The following is a 12,600-nucleotide window of genomic DNA, read 5'->3' as shown; positions in this document are numbered from 1 at the left end:
TGCTATAACAACAGTACCTCTGTCTCATTTCTTTTGAAAAATGAATTGCTGCTGGTGAGATGAAGCGGAGCAGCTTCTCCTCACAGATGAAAGCCTTGCCAACAGCCTCCACATGCTCTTGTTTATCTATTGGGTCTGTCACGGCATGTCCAAGAAGCTCTGCCGAGGATTTCAGGATGGGTTGGATTAGACTGTTCGGGTCAGTGTGCATTTGCGTGCACGGCTTCTGTCCCCCTGCCTCTCCTCCAACTGAAAGTCATTTAAAAAGTCAACGTGCCAAATTTGACCTTTTCTCACTCTGCAACTGGAGTTTCTCCAAAGGCATATAAAGAATCGAGAGTCCTGCTTCACCCTCTTTTGCTTTGGGGTAGAAAACCACTGTGAAATGAAGATTCATCAGCCAAATATTTTGTGTGATTAAAGCTAAAGGCTTATGAAGCTGGCAAGGGGGTTGGGTTTATTTTAACATTTTCCTTTTTTTTATTTTATGTGGCAACAGCCTTCTGCTCCTAGACATAAATCTCTCAGCTCCTGCTAATATCTTCATGATGCATGCTGCAAAACATGCACAAACTGTGTATTTGTACTAGGAAGGAGAAGGAGGGTACTTTAAGAGATACTATTTTACTTCAGGGATTGTGTTTATAGAGGGAAGTGCTGAGGTTTTAGTCTAAGGCACTGTGGAATCCTGGTGGTGGTAAACTGTTTGCCAGTATATGCTCAGTGCAGGATATCCAAACCATCCAAGAGTTAACATGGTGATTGGGAATGAAATCAAGATATGAAAAGGAAAGTTTTCATTGAAATCATTTGATAAGGGTATTTCTGTGTTGTACCTCAGAAAAAGGAGATACATCTATTGTTATGGCTCCCAACTCCTCCAAAATGCTGGAATCAAGGTGCTTCCCCACCTGCAAAGGTTGTACCCAGCATGTTGCCTTCAAACAAACCTTTCATGTTAAGTTTTTGTCTACCTACAGTTTTTCACTGAGCAAACAAAGAAAATAAAAAGATTAGTGCCTGTTAACCTCCCAAATCCTAAAGTCTCTGAAGGAGAACAATGTGGAGGTACAAACTTAGAATAGGTTTAATTTCTTTTTGCAACAAGGCACAACTTCTGTAAGCTTCATATTTGATAGAAAATAGTTTCCATGTCAAGCTGCTTTTTGTTGTAATGCATAATAAACATGTTTATTAATATTTATATACTGGGCCTGCTTTTACTTTCACTAAAGTCACTGCATATTTGTAGAGGGGGACATCCAAGTTCCAGCACATGATGAAACTTTAGGAACTGATATTTTTAGGGCTGGTTATTTGCCAGACTAGATAGATTATTTTGGTGAACATTCATATACAAATAAGGTAATAGATTCAGGATAAAATAAACCTGAAAGCGTGAAACCATGTGAAAGCATATCACTCTTACCAATATTTTGTCAAGGATTCATTCAAACTTGCAAAATTTATGGAGTCAGTTTGCTGGTATTCCTCAGAAGATAATCACTCTCACTACTCCCTGCCTTAAGACAAACTTTTTTCCCATGTTTTCCTTATAGGAACTTTACTTCATGATGAGAAGCCTGCCACCAGGTCCTGTTCTTACTTTAGCCCTGCATTTGGTCAATATGAACTTGGGGTAAAGGGCCACGACACATTTTGAACATTTCTTCAAATCCTGTTTTTGCCTGTGTATGCCCATTGAGCTTGGTCTTGAGTCACTTGCTGTTTGGTGAATGTTTTTCTGATGTGGCAATAGTGACTCTGTAGTGAGATGGCTTAGGAGTTGAAATGGGTGATTTCAGCTGTAAGTTGTGTGAGTGGCCCATTAGCGCAATATTTAAATGTGCTATTTTAACCCATTATATCAACTGACCACCTGCACTTGAGGCCAGCTCATGCTTTTTCTTTTCTTGCCCTGGAACTGTGCTGCTATGCCATTACCGCATCTGTACCATCCTTTCCTGTCTCCAGAGTCTGATCCAGGGTTATATAAAGATCAGTGGAACAAACTCAACTGTAGGATTCTGCAGCATGGCAGATACACAACTCAAAAAGCAGCAGGGAGCTGTAATGTCACACACTGGTGTTCAGCTTAACATGGGTTTTTAGGGTAGGGAGAGAGCAGAGGTGAGACCTATACCATAAGTCCCCTTGTGGGATCTGATTTTGATCCTTCACACTAGTCCTGGCTGTTGACTTCCTTTCCACATGGCTGCTAACTGGCACAGATTGAGGCAATTACCACCTCTGGGCAAGCACCTCTTGCTAGCCGTGGCACAGAGCTGAGAAGGTGGTCCTTTCCTGCAGGGCTCTGTGCTCTGCAGCCTGATGGGTTCCTGCAGACTATGGCTGATAAACCTCTCTATGCCAGGCGTTAATTCAGAGAGAGTGGCACAGTGGGCATTCCCACCTGCAGAGCTCATGGGGACAAGAGCTGCTGCAGGTGGGAGAGGACTGGTAACACAGTGACAGGGACTTGATAGGGAGGCCCAAAATATGCTCACAAGCCTTCCTGACCTCCACATTGCTGCAGGCTGGTTCCCCATCACAGCCTGCAACACAGGGAGAGGAACTTCGTGTGCAAACCACTGGCTGTGCTGTTCCCTCATCTCCAGAAACTGGGGAGGGGAGAGGCTCAGGGTGCATCGAGTCAGTGCTGCACAGGCATAAATTCACAGAATGGTCTAAGTTGGAAGGGACCTTAAAAATCATCTAATTCCAACCTCCTTGCCATCATCTAATTCCAACCTCCTTCCAACCTCTTCCAATAGACCAGATTTCTCAGAGCCTCATCCAGGCTGGCCTTGAACACTTCCAGGGATGGGACATCCACAGCTTCTCTAAGCAACCTGTGCCATTGCCTCACCATCCTCACAGGGAAGAATTTCTTCCTAATATCTAAACCCACACTCTGTCAGTTTGAAGCCATTCCCCCTTATCCTATCACTTGTAGATAGTCCTTCTCCAGCTTTCTTGTGTGCCCTTTGGGTACTGGAAGGTGCTATAAAGATCTGCCCAGGACTTTCTCATCTCCAAGATCAACATCCACAACTCTCCAAATTCAGAGTTTTAAGAGCAGACACCAGAGGAGGAGACCAGCCATGTGGCAGAGGCTGTGGTCACCACTCGGCTGGTCTATGTGGCACCACAGAAGCCAAGAAGTGGAGGAATTTCTGCCTGTGGGAGCTTGGCACATGCTGGCTTTGTGCAAGGCAGAACAGGCAGCAAAATCTCAGTCACTTATGCCAACAGTGACCCACTGGCGACTCTTATTCACGTTAATTGATTTCCCACATAAAAAAACTGTTCTGCTCCAGTGCAAATCAAAGAATTGATGGTCTGCTTAGACCCACAGCCTTGCCTTTCTGCTTGGTTCTCTGCAGAAGGGCAGCCTCACCAGTAGCTTGGTGTCCCATGCATGCTCAGCTGTGGCTGCAGCAATGCCTGTGCCAGCCACATCCCTCTGCATTGTGTGCTGAAACAGGCCACGCTGGCCTGAGGGGCAGGAGAAGGGCACAGCCTTCCCAGAACCACTCCCTCCAAATCCTGAGCAAGATATGGATTTGCTTGCCTGTCTTATACATGGGATGAAAGGGGAACCAGCCCTCTGGGATGGGAGAAATAAATGAGATCTGGATTGTGAAAAGAAAGAAGGTTGAGAACCTCTAGGTTAGGGAAGGGGTGGGAGCTGCGTATCTGGGACTTTCCTACCAGTAAGAATACTTTAAAAATTGATAAAATCTTTCAGTATTTTGTCTTCTATTGTTCTAGTATCAAGGATGCAAGTGTGTCCTAAAGGCATTTGCTAGAGCTGTGACCTCTGTGCTTCCTCTCCTCCCTACTATTGTTTTTTGCCTTAGCTGAAGAGAGATGCTTTTTTTAGCCTGGTACGTAAGTGAAGGACTCAACTTGGGTGTGAGTGGGGAGGACTGTACCTTGTTACAGTTCTTTGCTATGCTTCTTTAACCTGACTTAAAGCTGATGTTAACACATTATATTTTATAAAATTCTTATATTCCAATTTATTTGCTTTTCTGGAGACTTATCTTGCTATTATTTCTGTTAGCTACTTACATTTTATGTTAGCTCCTAGCACACAGCTGATTTCCTTTTTTTTTCATTATTTGATTGAGTTAACGTTATGCAAAGTGCCTTCTATTTTCTAGGGTGGATATATTTTTTCCTCCCTTAAAAGTGATTCTCAATATGTTAGCCAAGAACAGAGGGCTAATCAAATGAAACTATGTTAAAAATGTTTTTTGTCAACAACACATTTCAATATAAGTAGTCAATCAATTGTATTGCAGTTATTTTTAAAGAAGCTTCTAGAAACTTCCAACAAAAAGAATTTCAAAGAGAAAAGTAAATTTTAGTGATTCCTTTTTTCTTTTTTTGTTCCAATTTAAGAGTCCTCACTGTGTTAGGCACACTGTTTAAATCTCATCCCTGTATTAGGCACTAACAAGCTGAATTACTCAACTTGCTCCCTAAATTTCTTGGAAGTTAGCACAGACTTATTTTACGGTTCTGCTTTCCTAGTCAAGGGAAGGTTTGGTTTGAGGCACGGGGAGGTGTTTGGTTGTTTGGGGTTTTTTATACTGTGTTTTCAAATTGATCCAGCATAAGAATGAAATCAGAGGAACTTCCTAATCAGTTTTAAAACTTATTGTCACTGGCTTGATGAGGAGTATCTTGTCACAGTGCCCATGAGCACTTTTTTTGCATCTGCAAATGGTTAATTTTTTCTTTCCTCTTATTTTTTTTAAGCTTCAAGAGACAGTCAAAAGGAAGTTGGAAGGCACACGTTCACCTCTCAATGGAGAACAGCAGAATGGAGTTTGTGATGGGAACTTTTCTCCGACCAGCAAGCGGACACGAAAGGATGTGTCAGGCATTGAGGCAATCAACAGCTTGCCCATTAATTTGCCTTTGCCTGCTGTTTCTCCTCTTCACCAGCTTGACATGAAAGCTTCTCTGCCCCTGCAGAACAGTGGAACTCACAGGAGTGGTCTAGAAGACTTGAGTGAAAATGGTGGGCTTTCCGAGATAAAGATCCCTGTTAATGGCTGCAATGAGCTGGATGATAGTTTTAACATCCTGCAGAACAAGGAACTAAAGCAAGAGCCTTTGGATGACTCCAGCTGCATAGACACTTCTGAAACATCTCTTTCAAATCAGAACAAGCTCTTCTCAGACATTAACCTAAATGATCAGGAGTGGCAGGAGCTCATAGATGAGCTGGCGAACACTGTCCCAGAAGATGATATACAGGATTTGTTCAACGAAGACTTTGAAGAGAAGAAGGAGCCCGAATTTCCCAGGCCTGCCACAGAGACCCAGGAGAGTGCAAGCGTAAAAAGCGATCCATCCCATTCTCCATTTGCTCATGTCCCATTAGGGTCTCCCCAGGTCAGACCATCTTCTTCTGGTCCTCCATTTTCCAACATCTCCACAGCCTCCAGCATTGCTTCTGCATCGAGCGCACCACCGGCCCCAGTCCGTGCTGGATCACCAGCAAACTGTATTGTCCAGTCCCCTCAGACTCCCAGCCAAGCCCACACTCCCGGACAGACGCAGGCACGCTCTGGAAATGGCTTCCTGATGAACCCAGCATCGGCTGTTGCAGGATCGGGGCCTGGGCCAGTGACCCTGCCGAGCACTGACCTGTCCCCAGCTGAGCAGCTCAAGCAGATGGCAGCCCAGCAGCAGCAAAGAGCCAAGCTCATGCAGCAGAAGCAGCAACAGCATCCAAATCAGCCCTCAAGCTGGTCACCGGTGGGGCCTCCATCTAGCCCCTACGGAGGACCCTTCAGTGCAGACAAACCAAATAGTCCAATGATGTACTCTCAAGCCTTTAACAACCAAAACCCAGTAGTGCCTCCTATGGCAAACAATCCCCAGAAGACCACAATTAATAACTACCTCCCTCAAAATCACATGAACATGATCAGTCAGCAGCCAAATAACTTGGTCACAAACTCCTTGAGCAAACAGCCCAGTATGCTTTCTTATGGCAACACCAAACCTCTGACCCATTTCAGTACTGAGCTGAGTCAGAGGATGACCCCACCAATGGCAAATCCTGGGAAGAACCCCATGATGCCATACATCCAGCAGCAGCAATCCCAGCAGCCGCAGATGTCAGCTCAGATGGCACACCTGAGCGAGGAGCAAAAACGCATGCTCATCATGAAGCAGAAAGGAATGATAAACCAGCCCATGGCATATACAACACTCCCTGCCCTTGGTCAGGTAAGTGTGAGTGCACAACAATGAGAGGCCAATACAAACGCTTAGTACCTCTTTGTCCAGTCTCCTTCACTCACCTCCTCTTTCTCCTGGAAAGCATGGAATATCATTGCAGATGCTTCTTGGATTTTTCACATGGTATTGGAGCTTGATCATTTTAAGAAACAACTGAAATTACATTGCATTATACTTTAGACCTGTTGTTAATTCACTGCTCTTTCCTGTGCTTCCTCTGATGAGTGTGTAGGGCCACTCTGGGAAATTTTGGGTCAGAAATCACTTCTCCTTGGAGGGTTTGTTTCCTTTTTTTTTCATAATGCAAGACTTGATGGTTGTGGATCCCAAACCACTGCATGGCTTAGTTTCCCACAGTGCAGTTAGCATTGTAACAAAAAGATGGAGTGGTTGGTCCTTTCTCCTTGGGGTAGAGATCAAGCCAGCTTTAAACAGCATTTTTGGCATTTTGGCTCTGGGAACAAAGGATCAACATTTTGGGTGCCGAGTGTCTTTGGTTTTGACTGGAAAAAGTAAGAACAATGGAATGCTTTTAGTGGTGCTTGGACCATGGTGATGAGATGAGATGGTTTATTCTGGGACTTTCAAGCAGTCTTTAGCAACCCAAAGTGTTTTGTCTTTCAGCAAGAGGCTAAAGCCATTTGGCTTCCATGCTTTGGCATCACTGTCTCACGTGTATTCCACGCTAAGCTACGGTGCAGCAGTTGCCAGGCTTGGGGAATGCTTTGTAATGAGTTAATAACCAGTTTGAATAGTGGTTACATCAATGCCCTGTCGCCTCCTGGGTCAGCAGGGTATTCTTAATTGTGCAGCCCCTGTAAAGATCTGGCCACTGGTGTAATGGAAAGGTTCAAGAACAAATTTTCTAAATGTTGTTTTGAGAGTTTAAAAATTATTAAAGTTAGTAATCAATTACCAAAGTAGGTAGAGTTTAAAAATGGATTAAACAAAAATCAATTCCCAAAGTAGGCGATGCCTTCACAGAAGTTACGTGCCACCAAAACATGTCAAGAAGTCTAATATACACTAATAGTGTATAATACACGAATAGAATTGTTAGTTGATCATTTTAGCATAACAGCTTTTCACCAAATTAGCTGTTTCCACACCACCTACAAGGAATACTTAATTCTGAGCATGGTTTAACTGTGACTCACACTGTAATGCATGTAGAAATACAGCAAAATTTGTCATTCCTTCAACTTGTGGAGTTTGAGGATCAACCAATAAGGAGGAATAGGAGCTTTACCAGGTCAGAGGACATCACATGTTATTTAAAATTAATTGAAAAACAAAAAGAAATGTTCATCTGCCTCCTGGTTTTGGTTCAGGATGTATGGTGACAGCTCAAAGCTTTGTATTTTTATATTAATTCCGCTTGCCTATTGCATTAGACACAGGTGATCTAAAGCCTCTTCTCTTTGGGAAGGCTTATCTAGAGAACTACTGCAATAATGACATGGAACTCAGACTGTAATTGGAGCTACAGATTTGTTGGTTTGTAACTGAGAGGCAGAGGATGCTTGGTCATGCTGTCTACTGCTTTATTGTTTCTTTCTTCTGCTTTTGTCAAATCTGTTGAACTCAAAGACCCATCAAACAGTTGAGAGGATGAACTGCCTGTGTGAAAGAGTTAATGCCATCTTCTCCATTTCATGAGTCAAGAAATTCATGTTAGTATCTCTCTGCAATTCCCCAATATGAATGGGTAGTCAAGGTTTCATATATCTAATCTCACTCAGTTCCTCTTTTTTTTTTTAATGTAGGAAAAACTAGATATTTGGATACAACTAGACATTCTTCCATAAACAAGTCCAGATATTAAGTAATTTCTGTGACATACAAAGAAGAAACTTAAGGCAGAGCCATACTTCATTATATTTTATGTGCAATTCACATTTATTGATCCATCCAGGATGAGGGACTTCTTGCTTTGGTGTAGATGTCAAAAGGCCCCTTTACTACTTGTGGAACCCACTTGCCTACACAGAAGGGATTTTTTTGTGAGAAAGGTGTAAACAATGTTTCTAACTGTAATTTCTTCCTTTTTTCTCTCCTGCTTCCCTGAAAAGCATTTTCCTGTGGAAAATTAGAAAGCTTATTATTGTGAGATGCGCTTGATGGAACTTATTGTTTTTGCAAAAGTGGTAAAGTGTTGATATTGTTAAATTAAACCCAGACTGATGCAGATTATCTACTTACTACGTGGTCACAGATGAAAAACAAGAATATTGCACTCTTCAGTTAGAAATACATTTCTGAATGTAAAGTGAATGTATCTTTCTGTCAGTTTAGAGTTTCTACTATAAACTATAGTTTTGGGGTTTGATGGAGATTTGTAAAAGTGTATGTTTGTGTTAAATAATCACAGTGATTTAACAAATTATATTTAAGAGGAAAAAGAATCTACCTATTGCATCTAGTTAGCAGTGACCATATACTTCTGTCAAGTTACTCTTACAAGGGCATATTTGAGAACCAAAAGCTGATTTAGACATCATCAGAAAGGCTTCCTCTCTTTACAAGAGTAGGCAGTGATGCTCAGCATGCCCAGGACACAAGCCCAAAGCCTACTCTTGTAAAGAGAGGAAGCCTTTCTGTTCAATATGTGTGTGAGTGGTTGGACAGGCAGAGTGCTAAATTAGCAGTCTAGCTAGCAGAACTAGTATCCAGCAGAAGTAGGATTTCTCTAAAGGCTCTCTGCACTGTGGGTATTGAGACTATTCCTGTCAGATGTGTTAGTCCTTTGCTTTTCTGTGGAGATGCAGGACTGGTACTGGCACTGCAGTTGTAGCCCTCTACACACTGTTGCTGAGCAACCCATGTGCCCTGAACCATTAAGTCCTGTATCTTATCCTATACCTTGTTTCTCTTCAAAGGAGCATTGGATGGGGTGTTTTTGCACAAAGCAGATACTGGTTTGGATTTTTGAGGCAGGAATTTTTCCAGGGGTGGCCTGAAGGTAATTTTAATGGGATTTTTTTCTGGAACTGAGTGTTAAAACCATAGGCAGACCCTGACCCATCTATATCCAGCAAAACTCAGGGTCGTTCCTGACTCGTCTACCTTATCAAGACTCTGTCCTACTAATATTCCCTCATGCCTGACTGTTCTCTACTTGGTCCAACTTGTACTTAGAATTCCCTGCTCTTTACCTTGCTCCATGTACCCTGATCTGCCCTAAACCCAGTTGTCACAGGTGTTGCCGTTTTTTGCTCTTGCTTCTTCTGGGTGGTTCTTCCATTTTTGCTTAGGTGGAGTTTATAGGCTGATCCAGCAAGTAGATTTTAACAGGGATGGTAACTTAATAGGTATTTGAGGGGTAGAGGTCCTCTTCTCTTCTGGCTCTCAAGTGATAATAAAAGAAATCCGTTCCACACCAAGATGCAGCAGTGACTTTATTTAGACTTTTTATACGATTTTAGAAATGAAAGGAAGAAAGCCTGAACCCACCTCCTTTTCAAAAATTACACTGTTGTTTTACCTAAAATGTTCCATTAAGTTTTTGAGATGTATGCAAGGTTTTATGGGAGGCACTTTTTTCTCTTTTTCCTCAAACCAAAAAGTAATTTCAAACTGAGAAAAATAAAAACGTTTTCTTTGGGAAATTTAAGAATATTTAATTATGCCTTTTCTTGGTTCCAGCTGTTCAATACAAATGCATAATGGTAAGAGAAAAAAGCAGCCCAATGGAAAAAAAGTTGAAGGGCTGAGGCAGAATTTGATGTTTGGAGCCAAGTGTGTGAGGGCAAGTAATGAGAGGTCAAAATGAAACAGAATTCTCCATGGGTGTAAGAAAAATAAAACTAGACAGCAGCTCTTAGCCTGCATGGGACTGTGAGGATGCTGCAATTATTGCCTATTGAAACCACTACTTATATTGTTTAAAATTGTAGGGATGTGAATGAAGGAGAAAAATGACACCATCCTGCAAGCATATCTTTACATTTAATTATCTGTCCTTTGTTTTAATCTTACACATTCAAGAGGTATCATTGGCTCAGTCTGGTTTTACATGCCAAAGATAAAGGGAGAGACCTGTGTCCTGAGAACATTTCCGAAACATAATCATTGTTGTCCTTTAGAAGTAAAAAGGTGTGTTTCTCTCCGGAATTATAAAAGAGATTTTGCACTTTTTTGAAGGTTATCTTTGGGACAGTGGGAAAAAGATTGTTCCTGTTCTGGAATTTGGCCTTTTTTAAAAGCCTACCTGAAAGTAAAGAAGAAAGACAGATTTGTATTCACTGCATGAAAGTGTGACAGAGACACAACTGTCTTACCAGATTTTAGGGGAGACAGGCTGGAATGGAAATAATGAAGGAGACAGTGAGGATCATTTGCTGAGCTGCCTATAGAGCTGTAGTGAATGCCTACATGAATGAATATGTCTATGCTATATTTGACTTGTAGACACTGCTTTCTGCAAAAGCTTTGACTTAGAGTTTAGGTGCAGCGCCTGCCTTTTACAAAAGTCCAAATGTGCTCCCTAGAAATCAGTCTCTGGTAGACTTTTAAGGACAGGTGGGTTAACAAAATTTGCTTGGATGGATTCTGACCATCTTACCAGGCAATTTGTGAACATAGCCTAGCCTTCTTACCATGACCGCTGTCATCTGCCCATTGTGTTGGGAAGGAGGCCATGTTAGCATAAATCACTAGAAACAAATATTGGATAGCATTTGGCTAAGATCTCCATGGCATAATCCTAAAACCCAATTTTGTTGGTGTTTCCTCATTTTGTGACCTGTGGGTGTATACTTATTAATGTAATACAAACTTCGTTCATTTCATATGGCAGTGTTTTTCTTCAAAGTTTTTTCCCCAGCCTAAACCTTGCAAAATCAAAGTGTAAGAACATTGCTCCCATGCCCCAACTAAACCACTCATGGGAACAGACTGCTCAGGGAAGTGATTGATCACCATCCCTGGGGGTATTTAAAAGGCATGCACATGTGGCCCTTAGGGCTGTGGTTTAGGGGTGAACTTGGCAGTGTTGGGTTAAAGGCTGAACTCGGTGATGTTAGAGGTCTTTTCCAGCCTAAATAACCCTATGATTCTATTAAATTCTTTGGTGAAACCTACTGTCCTGAAACCATGCTGACCAGTATTCACTGTTAAATCCTCCAAGTCATTGCTGGTAGAGAGCTGAAACCAGTTGTTCCATTGTTTTGCTAGAGAGTGTGTCTGGTCTTTTCCACTTTAAAAAACACAGTGGTAGTGGTAAATCTTTGATTCCTAGAAACTTCTCCATTTGTTTAAGATTTATAAAAATACATTGTTGAGTTATTTTCTTCTTGTCTAGTTTCTTGAAGACTTACAGTGTATATTATTCACATCTGTAAAGAAAATGTCCTACGTTATTTTTAGATGCAGGTAATTTGTATTACTGACTGCACAAAGTGTATTAAATGTCCCCTATATTTTTTTTTAGACTTTTCCTTTCTACATGATCTAGATTGCTATGTAAAATGCAGTTTGTCCTGTTAGTTAGCAAGGTCCAATAGTTTAATGATTCGATGTGTGCCAATCAACTCTCCTTCAGTTTTATTCATTACAATTGCAGTTGTGAAGCACTGTGGTTTTGAAATGTCTATAGCCAGTAGCAGCATATTTTTACATAGAGAGCTACCCTTTCCTGGTGGGTTTTTTGTGCCATTTTTTCCTGAAAGTGCAAGTTAGCATCATTAGTTTTAGCTTTCCAGTCCCATGACCTGTTCCACCTGCTTTCAGCAATAGCAGCCATAACCAACTTCTTCTTGTCCCCGGGCCTTTGTAACTCTTCGTGCTCATTGTGTTTATTGCAAACCAGCACTTGTCCTGTTTTCACATAGTTCAGCTCATGAGTTAGATTTTGTTATTTTCCATTTTTATTTTGAGAGAAGACTCATTCCAAAGACAAAGAGTAAGTTTCCCATCCTTGAGAGTACTTTGTCTATTTAGCCTTTAGTGCCTACTACTGGTTGCCAGAGCTTGCAGAACACTTGCCTGAGCATTTTGGTTTGACTTGTTCAGATTCCTTTTTCTCCAGTCTGGGATCTTGCATGACCAAACCATGATGCAGATTGAATCCTAGCTTGCACTTAGATAATATTTGAGTTTTAGATTTGTCCCTGTGTAAATTTTGTAAGTCCATGTATCCTTAGCTTTACCTTTTCCTGGATTGTAGACATTTAGAATACTTCTTGCCCCTATATTTATTCATTTCCCTTCCACAATATCTGAGCTTGCCAGTTTGCTTCTCAACATCTCAAAAATATTAACCAGACCTTAATTTTACAGGAATGTATATTCCTGTGTTTAAATTCATAAATATAGAAGTCTGAATGTCTAAAA

At 41.5% G+C, this 12,600-nt stretch overlaps 1 protein-coding gene across 1 annotated transcript in view; it reads left to right on the top strand.

The window, feature by feature from the left end:
- Positions 1–12,600, top strand: part of MAML3 (mastermind like transcriptional coactivator 3) — a 258,834-nt gene that overhangs the window by 167,721 nt on the left and 78,513 nt on the right. The window contains exon 2 of the mRNA XM_069012697.1: positions 4,771–6,255. Coding sequence (XP_068868798.1) covers positions 4,771–6,255 — 1,485 coding nt within the window. The remainder of the gene's footprint in view (positions 1–4,770; positions 6,256–12,600) is intronic.

This window comes from Aphelocoma coerulescens, chromosome 4, assembly GCF_041296385.1.
Source record: "Aphelocoma coerulescens isolate FSJ_1873_10779 chromosome 4, UR_Acoe_1.0, whole genome shotgun sequence".
NCBI lineage: Eukaryota > Metazoa > Chordata > Aves > Passeriformes > Corvidae > Aphelocoma > Aphelocoma coerulescens.
The sequence above is the reverse complement of the archived record's forward strand: the minus strand, read 5'-3'. Positions and strand labels throughout refer to the sequence as shown.